Raw genomic sequence first — 25,378 nt, forward strand, 5'->3', positions numbered from 1 at the left:
TAAAGCAGACCTGAGTATTGCAGACAAGGGACTGGAGATTGTGCGCCTAATTGTGTACTCACTGACGCTTTGCCCGAGTGGTTAAGGCGTGTGCCTGCTAAGTACATGGTGTTTTCCCCGCGAAATTGCAGTCACATTCGGACCTATGAGCTAAGCAGATCAACATGACACATTCTCTCACATGTTTCTTTAAAAAATTTCTCGATATCTCATGGGGTCACTACTGTCCAGTTTGCACATCGAAACAGAGCATGCATCGGAGTTGCAATGAAATGCTACATCAGCTGGCCTATATTACAAAGAAAGAGAACGACAACCATGCACACTGGCATCTATGCTCTGACGTCTCGCCGGTACACATGACGATCAAGGCCACAAGCTGGCAAATAACCGAAAAAATACTTCTTGTTCGTCTTCGTCAAACATAGCAGACTCCTAGATTAGTACAAACAAATGGCAGGCTAAATACAATATAATAAAAGCTATGCATATGATTGCGCTTTCGAGAGCCTCATGGAAGTACAACACTGCAGTCATCTAGGTCCGACTCTGTCGCCGGAATACCCTTGCGTTTTGTTCTTCTGTCCAAGGCCGCTCCTAGCAGGCTCCTGCATGAGGATGGCGAATTGTGCTGCCTTTCCCGGGCACTGCACTATTGATGTCAGCGACAGAGAGCGACGTTATGGTACTGCAGAAAATGGAGTAAAATTTAGCCGGTGAGGAAGACCTCAAGGATCCAAGCATGCACAAGGCAAACCTCCAGGTTCCAAATCGAACCCCACACACGTGACACTTCCATGGGAAGCTGAGCAGATAACATCACTGCTTTGGCGAGCAATTTCAAGGATTCATTCACTCACAGGTTTCGAGTTGATCCATGGGCGAGCAATTTAATCTCTGCAAACGTGGCTAAGGACTTATCTTTGCTCCGGTTTCGTTATTCATCATCCCAACCTGAGACTGAACTAGAAACGAAATTAAGGTTAGAAGAAAATAAAGCGGGGAAAGATGCATGCGTTAGAATAGCAGGAGAAGGAACAACGAGTCCAAAAAGGGTGGCACAGGGCTGGAAAAAACAACGGAGTTAAGTTTAGAAGAAATGGGAAAGGAGAGAACCAAGGAGCAATTACAAGAGCCACCACACCTTCATATTTGAATACGTATATTATGGTGGGGATGATTGGGATGCATTTCAACTGCAAGCGTCAGCGCAGCCTTGGCTTGTTCCGCCTCCTCCATGGTAGCGCCTTCACATTGGAGGTCAACGATGAGCTCCTGCAGCGATTGCAGGTTCCCCAGGCCCAAGTCGAGACCACCATCGCTGCAGGCAGTTCCTCTTGCCTCCCGCACATAAAACAATGGCCAGATGTGAAGCTTTCTAAGCCTTGGCATGGCTCCTTGTTGAAATACCATTGGCCATACAAATTGCCAGAAGTAACAGAATACAAGGTACGGGAACGAACCTGCACCAACAACGAATCCCTCAAGGATTCCCAGGTTCTTATTGTCCACCACCAGACTTAGAGAGCGGAGAGCTGGCAACCTCCCGAGGATATCGAGATCGACTTGATGTAGCTCCCTCACGGCGATGTATAGGCAGGTGAGGTCCGGAACAAGCAATGGATTCACCCAAGCCGGTAGCGTAGAAAACCAACAGCTATGTTTTGTACCCAACAAACGGAGATGTCGAGGAGCGACCCAGGCATCCAATCCACCGATGCGGCGTTGACCAGGATCGACTACGATATCTAGTTCCTGGATCTTTTGTAGAGTGTGTAGGCACTCCAACAGCTTGTCGTTCCACTCGTCCAATTTAATCCACAGCCGTCTCAATTCAGTTAGCTGGCCCAACTCTTCTATAATATTTATGGTGGAGCCATCAATGTGTAAAAGTGATAGCTGTTCAAGGCATGTTAGATTTCCAATTCCATTCGGCACTCTTGTAAAATCATCAATGACCAAGCACATCAAATTTCTTAGCTGGACAACACTTGAAGGCATGCTGGAAATATTATTGCAGTTTACGGCCAATGTTTGTAGAAATTGCAGGTTCCCTATTTCATCTGGAAGCTGAGAAATACTTGTCCCGCATAGTCCCAGGTACCTCAAGTGATATAGATTCTCAAGGTACTTAAGGCTTTTTGTCTGTGAAAGATTGCAATCCTCTAAATCCAGTACCCGTAAAACTCGACAGCTGCCAGCAGCCGGCACTTGAGCAATGGCAGATGGGAAGATAACAACTGACCTTGCATGTTGCAACAAACTCCTAGTAGCTTGAGCAATTACATGACTTTTCTTGCCATTTTGAAGGGACAACCTCCTAATCGTATTTGATGGAGATGTGCTATCCATATCACTTATTACAGTAACAAAGTTTTCTTCACAGGACAAGGAACGGATAAGATCGAGCACCATATCATGTATGTGACAATTATTTACCATACCAGTTAATGAGTTATGTATCGGTTGGATCAGGATCATACTTCTATTTATGAGCTCGTTGAAGTAACATTCACCGAGTTCGAATAGACTCTTCCCATGTTTGTCACATTGGATAAAACCTTCAGCTATCCACATTCTTATCAAACGATCCTTGTCAATTTCAAAATCTTCTGGAAACATGCTTAAATATAATAAGCAAGTCCTCAGATGGCATGGCAGCTCATAATAGCTAAATGACAAAATCTTTCTCATATTCTTCACATCTAGATTGTTATCGAGACCAGTACCAATGCAACTATACACCTCATACCAATCCATTTTATTTCTTGCTTCACATGCAAGCAGACTAGACATAGTAATAACTGCTAAGGGTACTCCACCACATTTTTTTAGTATTTTGTCAGATACTTCGGCCAACTCTTCGTCGGGACATTTTTCTATGTCTTCATTGCTGTATTTGTTTTCAGTACCAAATATTCTTCTATATAGTAACTTTCGGGAGTTATTCAAAGAAAGGGGTTCCAGCTTGTAAGCACCACCAACTTTTTCAGCAACATCAGAATTACGGGTAGTTGTAATAATAGTGAATCCAACATCATTACTAGGCAAAGCACATCTGATCATTTTCCATACTGAGATATCCCAAATGTCATCAATAATAAAGAAATACCTATACATATGGCAAGTTATTAGCAATGATTTTAGGTTGGTAAAACTTCTAATAATATTCATATACCAATATATGCAAATTAAGCTAACTGGACCACTAAATATTTTTGTGATTCAAGTAAAATAGCTATGAAGCATGCTAGATTAGCATGTCATTAGACAAAAATAAGTCCACTCATTATCTTTGCCAGGACATAAAATAAGTCCAGTCAGAAACAAAGATTGTAGATATTGCTATATTATTTTCACTTAATAATGATGTGAAAAACAAAGCCGTTATATTTTGTCATTTAACAAGGGCCAGACATGTACATTTATCTAATAATATGTCGACTTAGCCATGTATAGATCTAGTTTTGATTTTAGAAATCAGTCAAAAATCATAATGAGATCAAAACACCAAGGTAAATGGATGGATAATAATCACATTATATCTCCATCCTACTTTTGAGGTTATAGACGCAACTAACCCTCCAAGTATCTTATAATCGTGCATGAAATATGGATTTGCTTGAAGCTACTTTTTTTGCAGAATTGTGAGATTTTGTGCTAGATTAACTAGAGCTACACTTCGATGTTGTATGTATGTGATGAGATATTGGATTAGAACACTACTACAGATTTGGCCTTTTGTCCCGGTTCCAAACTGGCTTTTGTCTCGGTTTTGGAACCGGGACAAGGCTTCCGGGACAAAAGCCTCTCGAGGCTTTTGTCCCGGGTGGAAGAACCGGGACAAAAGGTGCCTGACGTTAAAAAATTTTTTGCTCACCACGGGATTCGATCCCAAGACCTCTTGCCCAACGCATGGTTTCCTTGCCAATTCACCTAAGTAGTACACGTGACTCAGTATAGAATAACTTCCTTTTGAACTATCACGTGGAGAGGTCTTTTGTCCGGGTTGGTAACACCAACCGGGATAAAAGGGGCCTTTTGTCCGGGTTGGTAACACCACCCGGGACAAAAGGGTGACCCTTTTGTCCCGGTTGGTGTTACCACCCGGGATAAAAAGGGTTGGGCCTTTTGTCCCGGGTGGAGCCACCAACCGGGACAAAAGGGGGGCCTTTTGTCCGGGTTGGTGGCTCCACCCGGGACAAAAAGCCCCTGTCCCCCACGTTGGCCCGGCTAGCCGTTGGACCCGGGACAAAAGCCACCTTTTGTCCCGGGCCCAAAGGTAACCGGGACAAATGGCATGGAAGAAAGGCCTATTTTGTAGTAGTGGAATTTATCTATGGGCTGGTTTATATCTTGATTTGGGCTGAAATGCCAATTGATTGACTAGAAAAATGGGCTGTGTTTTAACGGGCCATATGTACAATGGGCCCTGCTTTTTTTTCCATGAGCAGGGCCATATGCAAATGGGCCTAAATTGACCCACTTGCTTGCTGCCACATCATCATCCACGTCAGCATCCATGTGGCAGCCACGTCATCAAGACTTTCCATGTCATCGCCATATTAGCCGCCATGTCATCGAACATGTCAACGTACACATCATCCTCCATGTCATCTATGTGTGACATGGCAATTGAATCCGTGACGTTTATTTTCATCATAGATAATGGATTTGGGCTGGGTTGAACGAGGCTAAGACTATTTTATGACGTTTTCAAAACATCATGGATTGAGTTAATCTGTGATGATTTTGGTTAAAAAGTCACGAGGTGTAATATGTGACGCTCAATATATGACGAAATTTAAAATCATCATAGATAATATTTATGACATTTTTTAGTGATCTGTGACAAAAATCAATCGTCATGGATCACATGATTTTTTGTAGTGGCAGCTAGATTAGCATGTATTTAGACAAAATAAGCCCACTCAGAATCATTGCCAAGACATAAAATAAGTCCAGTCAGAAACAAAGATTGTAAATATTGCTATATTATTTTCACTTAATAATGATGTGAAAACAAAGTGATTATATTTTGTCATTTAACAAAAGCCAGACGTGTACATATAGCTGACAATATGTCGACTCAACCATGTATATATCTAATTGTGATTTTAGAAATCAGATAAAAATCATAATGAGATCTAAACACCTAGGTAATTGGATAGATAATAAATTCCAAGCGCCCTTATTATTGTAATCACACTATATATATATATATATATATATATATATATATATATATATATATTCCTACTTTTGAGGTTATAGACGCAACTAACCCTCCAACTATCTTATAATCTATAGATCCAAACAGCCCAATTATTTATACTGTATATGATCCAGATTATTTTACTCTATAGCCACTATCCAGATTCTTATAATTTGTACGAGATCCAAACATGGCCTTATTATTATGAAAGGAAGACGTAGATTATCCTTGGCAAAAAAAATCTCATATATGTACAAATTGATAGAATGTTCTAGTAATGTCCATATACCGCATATGAAAATTAAGCTAACTGGACCACTACTAATGTTTTAGTGATTAAGCTGAAATAGCCAGGGAGCAGCTAGATTATTAGCATGTACGTAGACAAAATATGTCCACTCAGAATCTTTGCCAAAACATAATAGAAGTCCAATCAGAAACAAAGATCGTAGATTTTTCTATATTATTTTTGCACTCAATAATGATGTGAAAAAGACAAAGTGATTGTAATTTATTATTTAACAAGGGTCATGCATGAACATTCAGTTGATCATATGTACACTTATGGAATGTCTAGATCTACTTGTGAGTATACAAATCGGCTAAAATGTCTTTACGAGAGCTAAACACACCAGGTAATTGGATATATTATATAAACCCTAGCACCCATATTATTGTAATCCCACGATCTCCCTCCATCCTACTTTTGAGGATATAAACACAACTAACCCTCCCAGAATTTTATAATCTAGAGACCCAAACAGCCCAGCTATTATAATGTATAATCCATAGCATATTCTTTTAATCTACAGCCACTATCAATATTCTTATAATTTGTAGGAGATCCAGATATGGCCATAGTATTATGATTGGAGGACATAAATTATCATTGGTGAGAAAAAATCCCCATACGTAAAAGTTTACAAACGGAATGATCTCATACCTTTTCTCTTGAAGGAAATCTCTGAGTAATTTTATGAGCTGACTCTCATCCAATGTTTCTTCATTAATATTTTTGCCAAGATCACAGAGCAAGCCCTTGAATAATTTCTTCAAGTTAGGAGTTTGAGACACTGAAACAAAAGCACAACAATCGAATCGTGCTCTAATCTTTTCATAAACTGCATTTGCAAGAGTTGTCTTTCCCAGTCCCCCAAATCCAAAAATGGAAACTATCTTTCCATGCTGCTGCATGGACAATTCATTCTCTTCTTCTAGAGTCTTGATTAGCTCATCTCTTGCCTCATCAATTCCAACAAGCTCTTTCGCCTCCGTGTACTGAGTGAATAAACGTGGATCGATCATGACAGGCATAGCAACATCACTATTGTTAATCTTGTACCTTTGGTGCCGCTTGGCTACCTCTTCGACACGGTTCTTGATGTCTCTGATATCAGTAGCCATCTCATGGCGAATCTTGGCCTTTCTGAATAAACCAACACTTCTGTCAATGAACTTCTTGATGCCATGCAGATTGGCCTGGTCTTTACCCTGGCCATGGACCATGAATGTGTCAATACTGTCCTCCATATCGTAGGACAGCTCCCTCAAGTCCCTAGCCCAGATCTTGTCTTGAATATCAAGCCGGTCTGCCGGTGTGCTAGAGACCTTCTCAAGGGCACCCTTCATGCTCTCGAGCTCAGATTTGAGAAACCTGATCTCCCCCTTCACCCCCTTTTGCAGATTGTACTCGCCGATGAGCAGTTCACCGAGCTTGGTGATAACGCTTGGCAGTGCACCTGTCACCACCTCCATGGATCTGTCCCTGAGCGAATGCAAGGAGCTAGTAATTAAGTTGCTGTTTCTGTTTTTCCCAGTGTTGCACAAGGCGCATCAGAATAATAAAGGACGAGAGGGCACGAGATATAGGACTCAGTAACTCACTAGGTTCTTCTTGATGGGAAGCAGCTAGCAGGCAGGTCCTTGGATGGAGTCGCCGCTGGTCGTCACCAGATCGTGCTTCTGCCCTTGGCTTCTGCAACGCTATACAACTTCCACAGCCCAATTGACTCGAAGCTGCTGCTGCCAACCAACTCAGGTGCTTACAGCTGCCATGGAATAGAACGCGCTAATCCAGTGGAGAGGGAACGCAATAATAGATGAGACAGAGAATAGGATCGGATCAAATAAAGGCCAAACTAGATAGGAGGGAAGTGTGTAAAAGACCCTAGAAATAAAGGGGCACAAATAGAAACTTTAGCCCGGTGGGCTGGAACTGTGCTTGCAAAGTCAAGGACTCCAGGGATATAAGAGCATAAAATAAACCTAGTGCGTTTGGTAGGCATCATATTGTTATAATTAATTGTCGTCTTTTTTCCTGCTAGTTCTGCCTTTTCCTTTGTTGGATTAATTATGCATAATGCCTTTTGCTTTCATCCTTGCACCAACTAAAGGAATCTTCTTTTTTCTCAAAGCAATACAGATGGCAGCTTGTTTAATTACAAGAGTGGGACCTGCTAAGAAGAATTTGATCGAGCACACAACGCAATGGGGTCGCTGCAGGGGTAAAAAATTTAAATGAAATAAAGTGCAATTTGCAGAGATTTTCTTTCACCAAGAGATAGACTAAAGCAATGTTTATGTATTTATAGATCATCTCTGAGATTTGCTTAAAGCATGTGCACTAACAAGACGAATCTGCTTCCTTTTTCTTAGACCAAAGTGAAGTAGACAGTGACAGCAAGCACGGCAACCCCTTGCTGCCGGCGAGCGCTTAAACCGGATCACACACGCACACGTGAGCTGAACTGGATGAACGCACGCGAACACAGACAGGAAACACACACACACTTTTTGGCGCTGTAACCAACAGCTTTTCTGACTCTATATTGTAGGCATAAAATAGAAAGAATTACAAGAGTTGCCGTGGCCATGAATCCACGACGACGCCTCACTTCCAGCTCCCGTAACAGCCGCGCCATCCCACGACTAAGACCAGGTAGTGCGCCTATGTGCAAGCTAAAGACTCGGGCTACCTCCTACTGACGCGCTCAGCCTTGGCCGGATTGAACTCAGCTTATTTGTGTAACAAACTAACTGAAAGCTAACATGAACGTGAACGTGCTTGGACTATGTAACAGACAGGCCTTGGTGGAAGATGGCATCTTCTTGCGCTGATGATCATCCTTTCCCTTCACAAATATCCGCACTTATCATTTTAGTGGGGTGCAGTACACTGGGACATATTCTAGGAGGTAGTGGTATGCATGCACTGAAGTCTGAACTCTGAATCCGGCCGGGTGGCAATGGAAGGAAAAAAAAATCTCACTAGCTCTGTCATATGCAACGGAATCAGTGATCATACTAAACCAATCTGTCCCTGCCTTCCAAGTTCCAAAGCGTAAGAACCTGCAACAAACTTCAGAGCTGTAGTTTTGTTCCCTCAAAAATTCTAAAAACAGACTCCAATAGTTGGAGGACTCGCACGGAACCTGAATTTCTGAAGACGACGTTCCATGTGTTACAGGATCATGGTTGGTTTTTGGGTTCAGTGCTGTGTCGTACCCTAACCTTTTCACTTGTTAAGCAACAGATAAAACCATATGTAATTCCGGGGAAGTCATCCCAATGTAAGCTACTTACTCTTGCGCCAAGCTCAGTTACGAGACTTTGGACCACTTGATGGCGTCCTCAACGATGTCGTCGTCAGGTTTGGGTGCTGTTGACGCAGAATTGGTCAACACACACGCGCTAGAGCGCGCGGATCGCAGATGATCACGTCAACAGCGAGGAACTCCAGCGACCGATCAGACCGGTCGAGCACAGAGAACACCGCGAAACCTAAAACCCTAAGCTCAGGAGGGACCCGTCGGAGCTTAGAGATTTAGGGTTGTCTTGGAGTCGGCAGGCCACCCAAGACGCCCTTAAACGCCGTAAAGACGCGCAAAGAACAGCACGAGATTGGAAAAGCTAGGGTTTGAGAGAAAAGGTAAAATAGTAGATTGATTTTGATTTGATTGGGTAGTAGGACCTCAATCGACCGTGGCCCTTATATTTATAGGCCGGGGAGAACGTACCCCTTCCAAATCGGATTACAAACGGACTCTAGATTACAAAATCTACCCTGATTCGGATTGCACAGACCAGACCGGTCGGCCTCGGCAGACTGCCAATTTTGGCCGCCAACATATGCCCCCTGTTTTTTGGTCAGCATTGCAAGCCAAAAAATAAGTACCAGACACTAGCCTAGATACATGATTTATACAGAAAACACAAGGCTAAAAAATAATGCAAAGGGCGATACTCCATACCGGCCATCTTCGTCTTCAAGCGTCTTGCCACACACTGGGATAGTATTTCTTCAAGTATCTTCCATTAAGAGCCCTTGGAAGACGTTCTTCTTGCAGCATCTCCATCATATAAGAATTGCCGAAGATAACATTGATGATCTTGTACGGTCCTTTCCAATTTGGCGACCACTTACCGAACTTGTTACTCTTCGTCCCGAGAGGCAATATTGTCTTCCAAACCAGCTCACCAACCTGAAAAAAATTTGCTCTTACCTTCTTGTGGTAAGCTATAGCCACCCGAAGCTTGTCTTTCTTAATTTCCTTCAAAGCTTACAACCGCTTGTCGCTCACTTCATTGATATTATCCATCATTAAATCATAGTAATCAACAGCGGTAAGATCATTTTGTCGCTCACTTCATTTCTACACATCTAATCCTTTTCCAATCTGAGATATCCCATATGTCATCCACAACAACGAAATACCTACACAAAACACTTGTGATTTTAGGATGGAAAAATGTTCTAATATTGCTCATATACCAGTTAGATGCAATTTAAGCTAACTGGCATGGACCACTACTGATGATTTAAAGGTTAAACTAAAATAGCTAGGGAGCAACTGGATTGGCAAGTACGTGAACAAAATAAGTTCATTCAGAATCTTTGCCGAAACAAAATGTAGTCTAGTCAGGAAATTATTTGCACTTAATAATGATGTGATAAAGCTTAAATGGTTGTGTTTTGCCTTTTAATTGGGGCCATGCATGGACATTAAATTAATCAAATATAGACTTATACTTTATATGTGTAATTGATGAATGGAGTATTGTGAACAGAGGGTGTAAATTATCAGTGGCTAAAAAATTTCATATGTATAAATTGGCGAAACTAAGAGTTGCTTTCATACCTTTTGTCTTGAAGCAATTCTCTGAGTACTTTTATGTGTCGACTCTCATCCAATATTTCTTCATTGATATTCTTGCCAAAATCATTGAGTAAGCCCTTGAATAACCTCCTCAAGTCAGGAGTTTGTGATACAGCAACAAAAGCACAACAATCGAATTGTGTTCTAATCTTGTCATAAACTGCATTAGCAAGAGTTGTCTTTCCCAGGCCTCCAAATCCAACAATGGAAAATATCTTGCCTTGCTTCATGGGAACATCATTCTCTTCTGTCAAAATATAATTGATTAACTCATCCCTCACCTCATCAATTCCAACAATCTCTTTCACCTCTGTGTACTGAGTGAATAAACGAGGGTCGACCGTAACAGGTTTGTCAACACCAAGGTTGACCTCATACCTGCGCCGCCTCTCGTGCACCTCCATGACATGGCTCTTGATCTCTCTGGTTTCAGTAGCAATCTTATGGCGAACCTTGGGCTGCATCAACAAGTTGAGGCTCCTATCAATGACCTTTTTTAGCCCATGCTGTGTGCCCAGCCTTTTGCCTTGCATTGCACCATGAATGTGTCAATGCTATCCTCTATGTCGTAGGATAGCTCCCTCACATTCCTGGACCAGATCCTGTCCTTACTGGGAAGCTGGTCTGCCGGAGTCCTGGAGATGTCAACCAGCGCACCCTTCATGCTCTCAAGCTCTTCTTGCAGGAACTTGATCTCCCCCTTCAGCCCCTTCTGCAGATTGTACTCGCCGGCGGCCAGACCAGCGAGCTTCTTGATGACGCTTGGCAGCGCCCCCGTCACGACTTCCATGGTTTTTTGCCCCTAAATAAACGAGTGCAAGGATTGAGATTTTTGTGTATGTTCATAAACACAGCCTCACGGGCGGCAGAGTTGTAAAGAACAAGAGATAGCGAGATGAGACTCACTGGCTGATGTTGGTCGGCTATGGAACTTCCTCGCCGGGTCAGGCTGCCGCACCTCGTCGCCGATGGAGCTTGATTGACTAGAAGTCGCTGCTGCCGTGGGGGAGGGCGAAGAGCCGCCCCATGGTACGCACGGGAGGCAGCTCTTGCAAAAGCGGGGTGGCGGATTCCCATTTCCTTTGTTTTCAAATTATGCATAATGCCTTTTGCTTTCATCCTTGCACCAACTAAAGCAATCTTCTTTTTCCCTCAAAGCAACGCATGGGTCATCTGCTGTGTCCGTTTTGCCACTGTAGCAAAAGACAACGTCGCTGCAGAGGTAAAAGAAACTAAATGAAACAAAGTGCGCAGAGATTTTCTTCACTGTGAGATAGGCTTTAGCTATGCTATGCATTTATTGATCATACATATCTGATTTGCTTAAAGCGTGTGCACTAACAAGACGAATCTTCTTCCTTTTCCTTGGACCAAAGTGAAGTAGACAGGCCTTAGTGGAAGATGGCATCTTCACATGAACAGTAGCCGCGCGCTACAGTGGCTGCCCCTCCTGTGCGCCAAGTCCTAGGTCGCCCTCGCGGACCTAGCAGTCCGGATTGCGACGCTTCTTCACGTACGTGTGGACTTCGTGGAGGTACTGCGCTTGCTGCACAAGGACGAGCCGTTCATGAGGTGGTTCACGCAACTGCACTGCGGACTTCTATCTGCACTACACCGACACGCTACAGAAGTTCCGCAACCGTGCGTCTAGTGGTAATCCCGTGATCTATAACTGTAGTAATTCTGGTTTATGCAGTAGAAAAATTTTGTTTTTGCTACCCCATATTCCTACAGGTACAAGCATAATACAAGGATAAGCATAAATTCTCAATAAATGTATACCTTGTTTCCGCATCAATAAGTCATCGGCCCACATATGTAATAATATATTTTTTTCCCTTCGGTTTATTGAGTCAAAACAGCACCAATAACTTTATCTTCTGCAGCCACATAAAGCATAAAAGGAATACCTTTCTTAGGCGCCTTGAGAACAGGTGGTGAAGATAAATACTTCCTGATCTTCTCAAAAGCTTCTTGCTATTCTGCCCCCAAGTAAATTCAGTTTCATCTTTCAACCGAAGAATAGGAGTAAAAGTATCTATCTTTTCGGACAAATTAGATATAAACCTCCTTAAGAAATTCACTTTGCCTAGAAACTTCTGCAAATCCTTTTTGCAGGTAGGAGCCTCCACTTTCTTCATGGCTTCAATTCGCTTTGGATCAATCTCTATGCCTTTCTCATGAATAATGAAGCCCAAAAAATTTCCAGCCAAAATACCAAAAGCACATTTGAACAGGTTCATCTTCAAACCATACTGACGCATCCTCTCAAGAGCAAGTTTCAAATCAGCCAAATGATGATCCAAGCCGGCCGATTTAATCACAATATCATCAATATAAACTTTCAATATAACACCAAGTAAATTATGGAAGATTAAATTCATAGCCCTTTGATAAATAGCACCAGCATTCTTTAAACCAAAAGTCATAACAACCCACTGAAACAAACCAACAAAACCAGGATATCTAAATGCTGTTTTAGACACATCTTCTTCGGCCATAAATATTTGATTGTAACCTGCATTACCATCAAGAAAATAGATAACACGATGTTCAGAAGCCTTATTGATCAACATATCGGCTATAGGCATAGGATATTCATCTTTAGGAGTAGCTTTATTAAGATCTCTAAAATCAATGCAAACTCTAATTTTGCCTGAATCTTTCTTTTCAACGGGGACAATATTAGAGATCCACTCCGCATAACGACAAGACCGAAGAAATCCAGCATTTAATAAACGATTAATCTCTTCTTTTATTTGGTCATACGTGACACGATTAAATCGCCTAGAAGGTTGTTTAATAAGGCCTAAAACCGGCTTTAATCGGCAGCCGATGCTCAACCAAATCACGACTCAAACCAGGCATCTCAGAATATTCCCATGCAAAACAATCGACATATTCTTTTAATAACTTTATTAAATCGGCTTTACAATCATCCGATAAATTTGCATTTACAAAAGTCGGCCTATGAATAGAACCATCTCCAATATCTACCTTTTCTAATGGATCAGCCGACGTAAAACATTGGCCTAATTTATCAAAATCACTGAAGTCCTCAATGGCGTCGCATATATCGTTTGTTCTCGCCCGATAGTGCCCAAGACGCTGCTGCAGCCACTCTGCATTGGACCGGTCTGACCGGTCTGGCGCACCGGTCTGACCGGTCAGAGGCAGCGGTCTGACCGGTCGACTCTGTGTTGCTGACCTGATGCATCATAATAGTATATGTAGCTGATTTTCCATCGGCTTTAGAATAGTAGACACAAAACCATCTTTGGTGCAACTGATCAAGTCATAATCGGTCAAATCCAGGCCCGATAAGCATTTGACATTATCATGTGCACCAATGAACTCGGAATTGGAGGTTGCAATGAAAGAAGAAGTATCACCATGCACTACTTCAACTTCATGTAGAGAGTCTTCTACTTCGGGGCCGGGCGGCGCGTCGAGTCGCGGCGGCGTCAGGGTCGGGAAGTCGGGGAAACGAGGCCGCGGCCGGGGACGGCGGCAGTGGCGGCGGCGCGACAGAGGACGAGACGAGGACGACGGCGGCTTGAGCGGCGCGGCAGCACGTCGATCTGCGCGTTTGGGCGAAGTGTAGGCGGGAGGGGCTGGATCTCTGTTTTTGGGGGCAGAGTGGCAAGGTTAGTGCCGGCCGGGTTCTCCAGTAACTGACGAAACCTTCGTAAATTTCAGGACAAAAAGCTCCGGTAATTTCGCTTTTAACTAATCCCAAAATGTACACTCCCTACAGTAAGCCGAGCTCTCAAGTCTGAAAACTCTGAACGGCCCAGCAGTCAGTTCATGTACTCCTATACGAAATCCAAAGAATAACAGCAGCAGCTGCGTGCACTAGATCGCGCACTCCTCCTGAGCACCGCCGGCGCCGGCGCCGCCAGCGTCAACCTCCATCGCGGCGACGTGCTCGTCGTGCATCGCCGTCAGGTCCGGGTGCCCGTGCCTAGCCGCGGCGACGGCGTAGCACCCGAGCACGTACACGAAGGCCAGGAACACGAGCCCGAACAGCTGGAAGTTGGCGAGCTGCTCGGCGCGCTCCTGCGTGGCGCGCGCGCGGCACTCGATGTGGCCGCCGGCGTCGCGGGCACAGCCCTTGGGGAGCATGGGCCCGTACAGCGTGAACGCCGTCTGGTAAAACCAGAGGCCCTGCAGGGCGATGAGGACGCCGGAGGCGAGGTCGACGGGGAAGCTCTCCGGGAGGAGCGCGCCGAGGACGGTGGCGGCGATGCAGAGGCCGATGAGGACGACGAGGAGGAAGTGGTAGTAGCCCTCCAGCCCCATGTGGGTGGTGGAGTGGAAGTAGAAGAGCACGAACTCCGCCGTGAACGCCGTCGCCGCCATCAGGCACAGGACGCCATCGGTCAAGGGCAGGTACCTGCATGCAGCGATCACCTGTTACCTCTGCATGATAGATCATCTCTAACTGAAACAATGCCAGGTAGATGCAATCACAGGTCATCCACCCAAATTACTGTCACTGTACTTCCAAAGGTAAGAATTGAGGTACAGCTTCCTGCAAAATTCCTACTTTATAAAACAAACTCTGACAGCTTAGTACTTGCACTGAAACTGAGCCTCTAAAGAATGTTCCAAGCACTGTTGTCCTCCACAGGGTGATGAGGTGATGATTGCTGTGTGCCATAGTTAACAATGGTTGCAACGAGAAGCATCATCATTCCCTCGAGTTAACAATGGTTGCAGGGACAACATAGCAAGATAAAACAAGATGGCAAAATGATTGCAGCAGGAAAAGAGAAAGGTTGAGCAGGGATTCCATTGCACTGACAGTATGATGACAGGGGAAAAGGTTAAGCAGGGACTCACTCCACTGATATGTAGCTTACTAGGGGCCCAGCCCAACACTACTCAAATGCAAAACAGAGTCAGACTGCACTTGCTACTGTACTTAGCACCAGTAGTGACACCCTGGCCCCACCTCCCACTTCCAAAGGCAAAAAGAAAACTGACATAAATCTCTCCATGAGCTCTCTTTTTGTCCAGCTCAAGCATGCAAGATCAGATGGCAGTTCATCCATGCCAATTCAGATTCTGTGAGCCCATATGAGCAGTCAACACAGTAGACTAAAGAGTTTATGCCGTGCCCCACAGTTCACAACTAATAATATAGTAATCACACTCTTAGTACCACTAAAAGTATGTGCACAAACATCTTTCCTCTCTTTTGCAAACTCTTTTTTTTTTAACGAATGTTTTGCAAACTCTGGATGGCTACTGGCTCCCTGATGAAGAAAGGCACTTGATGCATTCAAAAAGGCACCGCACTAGGAAAGTAGGAAACTTCTTCCACATGAAAAAGCAGTCCTGCCATGAAACTACCAGCCAGTACAGGTACTTGTTGCCATTTGCAGCCGAGCTGGAGCAGCTGGGCCACATGGCTCACCCTGGACCACCAGCCAATACTGGCAGTCGGTTCAGTCCTCTGGCGACCGCTCAAGAACCACCACCGGATGCGGACGCCGGAATGGTCAAAAACCATCTGCCGCGGGGAAGATTCGTACGCCACCCAACCAACCCAACCACCTCCTTATGTACGATGGCCGGCCGTGGCAGTTAGCTAGCTAGCTAGCCGATCGTCGTGTTCATCCCAAATCCTAATCCTGATCTTGTTTCTCGGATCACAATTTTTAGTTTTTACTCATGTGAAGTTCGAACGAGGAGGAAAGTTGAAATTTTTGGCCGACAAAAAAATGGGATCTTCTTGGTCATGTGGATCGCGTTGTTGGACGCTGATCCGTGCAGGAGAGTGCTACTACTCGAAGAAGTTCAGATGAGGACGGCGACGGCGACGGCGGCGAGGAGGAGGTGGAGGTGGAGTGAGTGACTGACCTGGGGTGGAGCTGGGAGGCGAGCGCGAGGGCGCCGAAGAGGAAGAACATGAGGAGCATGCCGCCGTGCTCGAGGTCGTTGAGGTGGGCGGGGTTGACGCCGCCGGCGGCGAAGACGCGGAGGTGCGTGGAGTAGAGCACCTCGACGCACATGTCCGCGAAGGCGCCGCCGGCGATCACGTAGAGCTCGAGCAGCCGCAGCGGGGACGACGAGGGGACGGGGTTCCAGGCGCGGACGCGGAAGGCTGCGGGCGCGGCGGCGAAGCGCGACGCCGACGACCAGGCCCGCCACAGCCCCACGAGGAGGAACAGCGTGCCCGGCAGCGCGTGGCCCTTGAACGACCCCATCGGATCGCCGCGGCGGGGCGTTGACCGGGAGCGGGGCGCCCGGCGAGCGGGGCGGGCGGGGCGGGCGGATCGTGGGTTGACTTTCGGCGCCCGCGGCCTCGGGGAGCGTCGCGTCGCGCGCCGCCGGAGCTGGAGGACTCAGGAGCAGGACCGCGGGCGGCGCCGGCCGGCGGAGATCCGGCGGGCGAGCTGGGGTCGGAGCGGCGCCCGCCGGGCTCCTCCGGGAGGTGCGAGTGACCCGACGCGACGCGAGGCGAGGGCGAGGCTAGGAGGAGGCGGAGGGAATCATTGGTTGATGATGGCGATGCGGAATCAGAATCGGGGAGGCGTAAAGCGAAGGGGGATTTGCGCGCGTACGTACGTGGGGGGTGGAGCCGAGGGACGATGCTTGCTGGTGACGATGATCTCCTCTCTCCTCTCTGGGTCTGTTTGGGTGAACCGTGAACGGGCCCCCGAGCTAGGTGGTAGCAGGAGGAAGGCTCGGCTCGTGCGGTGGCGCTCGTGTGTGTACAGCGGAGCAGAGCAGATGGGCCTTGGGTGGTGAATAGATGGGCCTTGTGTACAGCGGAGCAGAGCAGAGCAGATCGGTGGTGAATAGATGCTGCCTTGGCCGCCGCCGGCTCTGCTCTGCTCTGCCGGCTCTGCTCTGCTCTGCTCGGTGTCTCGGGAAGTACTCTGTTCTGGGATCTCCGCTTCCAAGAGATTGGAAGCGATCGATGCGGCTGCTGCACAGCGGCAGGCGGCGTCGTGGACGTGGACTCGGCTCGGTCTGGGGATGGGGGGACGAGCAGTGAATGCGGCCGGCGGAGACTCGGATTGGGATTCCCTCACACAGCCCCCCAGGGGGTCCCTGTAAACTGATGCTCGTTTAAGCAAGGTGTGATGTGACCACATCTGCGCCAGTTTAGCTAGTTGATCATTAATTGGACTAATGTGAACCTTGTTGTAATTTCTTATTGCACCAACCTCTTGTAACAATGTGTTGGATCTTGTATTCGTTCCAGCCTACATTTATTTATTTATTTGCCATGTAATTAATTTACATGCTCAACGTATTAGTGTGCTTGGTTAATAAACTATCTTGATTTTTCCTTTCTTTCCGAATTTGCTCTCTTCTAATATAATATTTATTCATTATTCTATAAAGTATTAGCTGAACGTCCATGGAGTATTTTTTTTGTTCCTTATTTAATAGTACTTTGATTTATTTTCTCGACTACTATACTGCTTAATTAATGTTCACTTGACTTGAGTGCCCGATCGGTTTCAAGCAGCGCCAGTGCCAGCCCAGGAACAGCGAGGCCCACAGCTGGTGGGCCTGGCCTGCTACCCGTGGGCCGCTGAAACCTCCAGCGCTGAGGAGAACGCTTCTCTGATCTCCACGACCTCGGCGTACACGCGGCCGATCGCCGGCCGGCCTCCCGGCGAGTCCGCGGCGCACCTCAGCCCGAGCTCGGCGAGCCGCTCGACGCACCCGAGGATCGTCCGGTCCTGCTCATCGTCGTCGTGGTGCGGGACGACGAGGCTGCCGTCCAGGACCTCGCCGACGTTCCGTGGCAGCGCGGCCTCGACGAGCCCGCGGAGGCTCAGCCCGCCGTCGAACGCGTCGTCGGTTGGGCGCCTCCCCGTTATCATCTCCAGAAGGATGACGCCGTAGCTGTAGACGTCGCCTGCAGTCGAGATTTCCAGACCCATCCCGTATTCTGCAACGAAATGCAGGCAAACACAGTTATTCTACTCATTCTTCAGGAAAAAAAGTTTTTTGAATTTACATTGTTAAGAGTATATGAATGAATTCTCACCCGGTGCGATGTATCCAACTGAGCCTCTTGGCCCGGCAATGTTTGCTGAACTCATAACCATCGCTGAAGAATCACGGCCGTGCAGAAACTTGGCCAATCCGAAGTCACTGACGTGAGCAACCATGTCATCATCCAGAAGCACATTGCTCGGCTTCAGATCGCAATGGACCAAAGGCGGCCTGCACCAGTTGTGGAGGTAGTCCAAGGCAGCAGCAATGTCCACGGCTACCAGTATTCTTGAACCCAGGTTCAGCATCAGCCCTGTCCTTTTATTCTCCTGTGTGTCCACCTTTGGATGATGGAGCCAGCTTTCCAGGCTGCCATTGCCCATGTACTCGAGAATCAGGGCCTTGAACTCGTTTCCCATTTGGTCCAGGCTTGAGCACAGGCTGATCACGCGTATCAGGTTGCGGTGGCGCGTGTTTCTTAACGCCTCACATTCAGCAAAGAAGGTCTTCGGTGCTCCGAGTTGATCGAGTTTGAACACCTTAACTGCAAACGGGCGCGCCTCGAACTTGAATGTACCTATGTATACAGTTCCAAACTGCCCGGATCCAACTAGGTTGTCCGATGAGAATTCATTTGTAGCATCGGCAATGTCAGAGTACGAGATCTTCTTCAGTTCCTTCAATGGTGGGTCAAGACGCCGGTTCTTGAAGTGAATTCTCTTCTTGCAGATGATGATGAGTGCAGAACATGCAATCAAAACCATCACAACACTAGCAAGTGGAGCTGCTACTGATATGATGTAGGGAGTCTTGTTTCTTCTTGTTGCTATCGACTTGCAAACTGGCAACTGCAGCACTGGATGTGTTGCACATAGCTTCTTGTTTCCTTGCAGGAGTACCTTGCTTGAATTGCCGAACACACCGGCGGTAGGGACAGCTCCCTCAAGGTTGTTGAATGATAAATTGAGTAGCTGCAAGGTGCTAAAGGTCTCCAGAAAAACTGGGATCTCACCGGACAAATTATTTTGAGAAAGCTCCATCTCAGTCATGCCTCTTAAGCTCATAATTGATGATGGGATGCTTCCAGAAAGAAAGTTCACCTCTAGATGGACGGATTCAAGGTGAAGGCACTCACCAAGTGTGTGAGGAATCTCTCCAGATAACTGATTGTTGGAAATATCAAGGGATTCAAGATTAATCAGGTTACCAATGGTAGATGGTATGGATCCAGTGAGTTTATTGTAGGACAAGTCTAGGCCTCCAGAAAGAGAAGAAATGGTGAGGAGTTCAGGAGGGATGCTTCCTTGGAAGACATTATGCGATAGGTTCAGTATCACCAAACTCTTACAGCCTCCTAAGCTCGGAGGTATTAAACCGCTTAAATTGTTCTCCTGGACATAAAGTTGACCTAACATTTCCAATTTCCCAATTGACTGTGGGATCTCACCAAAAAGCTTATTGTGGGCCAAGCTTAGGATAAACAAGTTATCAAGGTTTCCAAGTGTATCAGGGATGGTTCCAAGGAATTTATTTCCCTCTAATTGCAGAACTGTGAGGTTTTTGAGGTTTCCTATCTCAGGTGGTATAGTTCCAGTGAAGTTATTTTCTGTCAGAAACAACTGTTGAAGGCTTCTTGAGAGGCTACCAATGGAATTCGGTAATGTTCCTTCTAGCCTGTTATTGTCCAAATACATTATTTGAAGTTCAGTAGAGTTTGATGCTGAAGACAAGAATCTCCAGTCTATAGTTTCAAGCTGGTTCGCACCAAGGTCTAACTGAATCAAGTTGGGCAGTGACCAGTAGGAAGGAACCACCCCAGTGAATGCATTATCACGGAGTTCTAATGCTTGGAGTTTGGAGGCATTGACTAAGGTCACAGGCAGTGGGCCCTCAAATTTGTTTCCTTCCATGACCAATGTTTCAATGTTCGGAAGAGTGTGGCCAATGTCACTAGGAATTCTTCCTACAAGTTGGTTTACACCAAGGCCAAGGTAGTTGAGTGATGTTTTGTTGTAAAGTTTCTGTGGTACTGCGCCTAATAAATTGTTATAAGCCATGTCTAGTGCTTGCAATACCTGAATTGTTGCTAAACTTTCAGGGATGCTTCCTTGCAAGTTATTTTCAGAAAGGAGCAAGGTGGAAAGAAGAGAAAAGTTTCCAAATGTGGCAGGTATGACTCCGGAGAAGTTGTTTTTTGCTAAGCAAATATACTTTATTGGTGGGGACATCATGGAGGATGATGGGATGACCCCAGAGAATTCATTATCCGAGAGATCTAATGTATCAAGTGCTGTGCTATTGAAGATAGTAGAGGGGATGTTTCCACTGAGCTTGTTTTGCATGAGGTCAAGGTAGTATAGTGTTGAGCAATTTGCCAACATAAGTGGAACACCACCCGTTAAGCTATTGTTCCGAACAACTACAATGGCGAGTGATGGACTGCTGCCCAAGGATTCGGGAATACTGCCCAAAAGGTTGTTACTTGGGAGAAACAGATACTTCAACTTTGGAAGCAATCCAATCCCCAAAGGTATTCTTCCGCCAAGGTTGTTATTACTAAGAACAATTTCCTGAAGGAGCTGTAACTTGGCAAGACTTGGAGGGATCTCACCTTGGATGGAGTTGTTCATTAGTCTGATAACCTCAAGCTTGGAACAAAATGATATGGAATCTGGAATCGCCCCAGTGATGGAGTTCATGCTGAGGTTGAGGTACTTCAGTCGGGTTAAGTTGCCAATCTCTGGGGGTATGGGGCCATTTATTTGATTGTAAGCCATGTCAATCGTATCGATGAAATGAAGGTCAGCAATGCAAGGAGGAATTTTTCCTGTTATGTTTAGCTCTGCAAGGTCAAGAGAAACAACACGAGCTACCTTGCTGCTACTGCATGATACCCCTCGCCAATCGCAGAAAGAGAGTGAGTCGTCTCTCCATGAGTCTAAGGCTCCAGCAGGGCTAGACAGCTGGGACTTCAGGCACAAAAGGGCCTGTCGATCTGTTTCAGATGAATTATGGAGTGTGGATGCTGTGGCTAAGGAATATGGGCATGGCCATGCAATCAGAATACTGATGAGAGTTGCAACGAGCCAAAGGAAGGACCTCTTCTGGGCTCCTAGGATAGGCATTTTGCTAGTGGATGCTTCAAGGATCCGAGTGTGGTGATTCTTCTAGTGCACCTACTTGCACTTTATATAGATCTTTGCCTGACGCATGCCTGATGTTGAATCTACCATCAACCATAAGTTTCAAAACTTACGGTCGATCCAACTCCCCTAAGAGTTATTCTATAACGGGAGCCCCCCTTCCCCAGCGTAATTTTCTTCTCCTTTTCATTTTTCTTTTCATTTGCCTAGCTCCAGCTGGTGACTAAGTTTGTTCCAGAAATTTTTTTCCAAACTAGATATTAAGTTTTGCTTCCAAAATTATTGCTTCTGATTTTTTTGGTCTGCAAAAGTTATTTTTAAAAACTTTGTCTACCAAGTTTGATCTTGTGTTTTTGCATTCAATTTTTTTGCTTCAGAATTTTTGTTCCCGAAATTTTTCCTCAATTTGTTCTTAAATTTTGTTTTCTCCTGAAGTTTTTGTTCCAGATTTATTTTTTTGAAGTTTCACTGAAAGTTTGTTTCAAAAATTTTCTCAAATTTTTTATGACTTTTGTTTTTGAGCTTTTATACAAAATTTCCACTGTTCGCCTACACGGCTGTTTAGCCCGTGTACACGCTACACAGTGGCCAGGCGACTGACTGTTTAGCGTTTACAGTTTAGGCTAACAGCCCGCTATACCCATGAGCCGACGCCCAACCAACCAAGGCCTCAGGACTAACTCAATCCAAAAAACTAGCTTGATGGGTGAGGACTACCCCAACTTATATCTTGTGCTCCCCCACCATCAATTTCCGATGTAGGACTAAATCTAACACCCCTTTTTACCCAAGAAAAAGATAAGATTGAAACCTGCTTCGTTAAGAAAACGATATGGCATGAGAATGGCTGTTCTGTAATCATGTATCACATTCTCTTGTTACTGTACACAACAGAAACAAGAAATTCCTGTGCAAGTTAATATATTTCTTTTGTAGGACTCCTGAACTAAGTATATATTTTGAACAGTAATGTAGGTACAAACTATAAGAAACATGAAAGAGCAGGAGATAGACTAATTTTCAAAAATAAATCTTGCTGCAGAAATCTCAGAAATTCACTTGAGTTACTCCCTCCTTCCCTGTTTATAAGGCATACACGTATATCAAGATTCAAACCTTGTCATCTTTGACCAATAATTTGACTATTAAAATTTTATTTTTATAATGCAAATTTCATATAATTGGATTCATAATCAAATATATTTTATAATGATTATAAGTTTATAATCAAAAGTGATATAATATATGATAAATAAATGGTCAAAGTGTTGTTTAGAAGACCGTGTCATGTTCCACCATGCCTTATAAACGGGGAAGGAGGGAGTATGTTAGAAAGGTAGTGATCGACAAAATAAACATATTGACGACACGCATGCCAGAATGTTTTCTGACTCAAATAGGCACTACTGTTTCTTTTGTACATAAAGGGTTTATTTGCAACAAATACATACAAGCTTTCAAGGCTCAGTACATATTCTTTGATCTCAATAAACCTACTACCATATACCATCAATAAACCTACTACATATTCGTGTATGTAGGAAAGCTGGAATGTCTGTAAAACATACTCGAATGTCTGTAAAACATTGGGTATTCCAATTTGTTATTCAAAGTCTCCAACCTTCATCTTGTTGTACTGTATTCATGGTTGTATTCGTGGTTGGCCTGGCAGAAAGGGACCGGCCGATTTGGGCGTGCAACGTGCATTGTCAGATGGAAGCTCAAAAGGCAATGGTCGGTTCATGACTCTACCGCAGACTCGTCTTCCTTATTTTCTGGCCTGCTTTTCAGTAGTTCGTGCCAGCAGTAATAAAATGGGGGTTGCCTAACAATTCAAGTTCTGTGATGTATCTAGTCCAAATGGATCATTATTTCTCCCACTAGAACCTTTTTTCTTTTTGAACTCTTTTGGAGTTCTTTTTCTCCCACTAGAACACCGCGTACTGTACAGAGTCGTTAGGTTTTGGGTTGATTAATGCTTGTGGTCGTCTCTAGTGGTCATCTGAGAGTTGAGTGCGTGCGTGTAAACATGACATCTAGATCTGCAGTGGTATCTTAAACTTGGGAGAATACTATAATCTTCAACCTTTATTTCAGCACTAACGACACTCATCACTGACATGCAACTTTGTGATGTGGCCGGTTAACCGGGAATCACATACTTATGAATAGTCACTGGCCAGCAAGCCAGATCATCAGCAAGCTCTGGGGGTGAAGTCGACGACCTTCTTGCCAATGTCGTACAGTGCACTTTCCATGATTATGCTGCTAGCTCTCTAATTTATAAGGTGGAAATTTGATGATTAACATTGAGTCTTAATTTCGACGTGGGTGCCCAGACACCCCCCACAGCCTAAGTAGCTCCGCCCCTGCATCTTCTGCTGCGTGTTCCCGATGTGACGGCCACGTCAGTGTCCCTGCGGTTGGCCGCGAATGCTAGGCACGCTTGAGAGACGTTGGCCATGTACAGAATCCCCATAGCATCCACGTCCAGGTTCGCGCCACCTTGGAACACCAGCGACACCGTGGGCAGCGGCACGATCCCCTAGAACCCCATCAGGTTGAAGCAGGTATCTAGGATCGCGAACCCAGGGGCCTCCTGGTACCCTAGAGCTGCCATGTCCTTGGCGAACGCCGACCGCAGCTTCCTGTACGCCAAGGGAGGGAGCCGAGTGATCACCGAACCAGAGTCGAGGAGCGTGCCGGCGGTGGAGAAGACGGAGCGGCTGATGGGCAGCAAATGGCTGCCCACCTTGATGCCTGTCATGCCCACGTAGTAGTACCTCGGCCCTTGTATGTCAGCATCGTGAGGCGCATCTAGGCCCATAAATGCATATGGTAAGTTTCGGTGATTAATAACAACCATATGTGAGTAAGGTGTGTTTTGAACGAAATATCAATTATTGGTTATTTCTCATGTGAAATATGAAAGGAGACCCCTCCATTTGAATGATCATACGTGCCAAGGATTTAAATGTGAAGATTAGGGGCCTTTCTAGTATCAAGTGTCACAAGGAGATGAAGGACACTTGCTTTAGTTCAGGTTTATAGTTTTTAGTCTTTGTCCGTACTATTAAGAGGGGTTCTTAAGTTAGTAGCTTGACCTAGGGTAGTTTGGCCTTAAAATCTTGCACACTTTCTCAAGCTCAATTCCAGACAGCTCAAAGAAGCCAATGCAACACTTAGAAGAAGAAGAAACTCGATGATGAAATCAATTCCAAGTCATTTGCATATGGGGCAGAATGTTTCAATGATCCGGTTAAACACCGACGCCCACAATGGTTCGGTGCATTGGTCAGTGCAACAGGAAACTGAGCACAGAGAACTCAACTGCACTGGTTTAACCGATGCCAAACGTGAAAGCGTCGGTGCATTGGTTTGTATATTGTCCAGAGAGCATATTTTGAGTGCAGAAGCTTGGCCCAACAATGTATATAGCACTGGTTTAACCGACACATCAAGAAGAAGTGTCGGTGCATTGGTACTTTTATTTACTAGAGAACATGCTTTCAGTTGATCAAACATCTTCACGATCGGTTAAACCATCACTATGTCAGTTCAAGCATCAGTTAAATGACATCAGCAAAACCTCTCTCTGTCAGATTCCAACATCTAGTTTTTGGGTTAGACAAACCAGTTGAACTGACGCGTATCACCGGTTTAATTGGCGGTATGCACTATTTCTGCAGTGTGACAAACCGTACCTGAGCACGTTTTTCATTAAAAGGGGATAGAAGAAACACAAAGTTCAGCCCCTTGATTGCGAGAGGGATCTTGGATTCCCCTTCAGGACATCTAAGAGTTCAGTGCGTGTAAACATGGCATCCAGGCCTGCAGTGGTATCATAAATATGTTGCCATGTTGACTATATGGAACCTCATTTATACATGATCCACGCG

At 45.3% G+C, this 25,378-nt stretch overlaps 5 protein-coding genes across 5 annotated transcripts; all 5 read right to left on the reverse strand.

Moving 5' to 3' along the window:
• Positions 1-360: 360 nt before the first annotated feature.
• Positions 361-2,917, reverse strand: LOC120684657 (disease resistance protein RGA5-like). The gene is made up of 2 exons (XM_039966536.1): positions 1,145-2,917; positions 361-965 (listed from the first exon to the last, which is right to left on the reverse strand). The coding sequence occupies exon 1, from the start codon at positions 2,794-2,796 to the stop codon at positions 1,147-1,149; it is 1,650 nt and encodes a 549-aa protein (XP_039822470.1). The 5' UTR covers positions 2,797-2,917; the 3' UTR covers positions 361-965; positions 1,145-1,146.
• A 3,099-nt stretch (positions 2,918-6,016) lies between these two features.
• Positions 6,017-7,266, reverse strand: LOC120685139 (disease resistance protein RGA5-like). Its single transcript, XM_039966971.1, has 2 exons — positions 7,100-7,266; positions 6,017-6,980 (listed from the first exon to the last, which is right to left on the reverse strand). Exon 2 carries the CDS (start codon positions 6,968-6,970, stop codon positions 6,017-6,019), a length of 954 nt encoding a protein of 317 aa, XP_039822905.1. The 5' UTR covers positions 6,971-6,980; positions 7,100-7,266.
• A 1,864-nt stretch (positions 7,267-9,130) lies between these two features.
• LOC120684659 (disease resistance protein RGA5-like) lies at positions 9,131-11,455 on the reverse strand. The gene is made up of 3 exons (XM_039966538.1): positions 11,278-11,455; positions 10,354-11,173; positions 9,131-9,929 (listed from the first exon to the last, which is right to left on the reverse strand). The coding sequence occupies exons 2-3, from the start codon at positions 10,902-10,904 to the stop codon at positions 9,857-9,859; spliced, it is 624 nt and encodes a 207-aa protein (XP_039822472.1). The 5' UTR covers positions 10,905-11,173; positions 11,278-11,455; the 3' UTR covers positions 9,131-9,856.
• Positions 11,456-14,064: 2,609 nt separating this feature from the next.
• LOC120684658 (transmembrane protein 45A-like) lies at positions 14,065-17,153 on the reverse strand. Its single transcript, XM_039966537.1, has 2 exons — positions 16,240-17,153; positions 14,065-14,767 (listed from the first exon to the last, which is right to left on the reverse strand). Exons 1-2 carry the CDS (start codon positions 16,584-16,586, stop codon positions 14,227-14,229), a joined length of 888 nt encoding a protein of 295 aa, XP_039822471.1. The 5' UTR covers positions 16,587-17,153; the 3' UTR covers positions 14,065-14,226.
• Positions 17,154-17,912: 759 nt separating this feature from the next.
• LOC120685140 (probable LRR receptor-like serine/threonine-protein kinase At3g47570) lies at positions 17,913-21,113 on the reverse strand. Its single transcript, XM_039966972.1, has 2 exons — positions 18,389-21,113; positions 17,913-18,289 (listed from the first exon to the last, which is right to left on the reverse strand). The coding sequence occupies exons 1-2, from the start codon at positions 21,111-21,113 to the stop codon at positions 17,913-17,915; spliced, it is 3,102 nt and encodes a 1,033-aa protein (XP_039822906.1).
• Between the last annotated feature and the right edge of the window lie 4,265 nt (positions 21,114-25,378).

Source organism: Panicum virgatum, chromosome 8N, assembly GCF_016808335.1.
Source record: "Panicum virgatum strain AP13 chromosome 8N, P.virgatum_v5, whole genome shotgun sequence".
Taxonomy (NCBI): Eukaryota; Viridiplantae; Streptophyta; class Magnoliopsida; order Poales; family Poaceae; genus Panicum; species Panicum virgatum.

Bases quoted from the DNA above. Each gene is read 5' to 3' on its own strand.
- LOC120684659 (XM_039966538.1), bottom strand. From the start codon at position 10,904: ATGCAAGGCAAAAGGCTGGGCACACAGCATGGGCTAAAAAAGGTCATT. The intron at 9,930-10,353 runs GTATGAAAGCAA...TGTTTTGTGTAG, and splicing joins GAATTGCTTCAAGACAAAAG to GTATTTCGTTGTTGTGGATG.
- LOC120685140 (XM_039966972.1), bottom strand. From the start codon at position 21,113: ATGGCTTACAATCAAATAAATGGCCCCATACCCCCAGAGATTGGCAAC. The intron at 18,290-18,388 runs GTGAGAATTCAT...ATTTCGTTGCAG, and splicing joins AGTTGGATACATCGCACCGG to AATACGGGATGGGTCTGGAA.
- LOC120684657 (XM_039966536.1), bottom strand. From the start codon at position 2,796: ATGTCTAGTCTGCTTGCATGTGAAGCAAGAAATAAAATGGATTGGTAT.
- LOC120685139 (XM_039966971.1), bottom strand. From the start codon at position 6,970: ATGGAGGTGGTGACAGGTGCACTGCCAAGCGTTATCACCAAGCTCGGT.
- LOC120684658 (XM_039966537.1), bottom strand. From the start codon at position 16,586: ATGGGGTCGTTCAAGGGCCACGCGCTGCCGGGCACGCTGTTCCTCCTC. The intron at 14,768-16,239 runs GTCAGTCACTCA...CGCTGCATGCAG, and splicing joins GCCTCCCAGCTCCACCCCAG to GTACCTGCCCTTGACCGATG.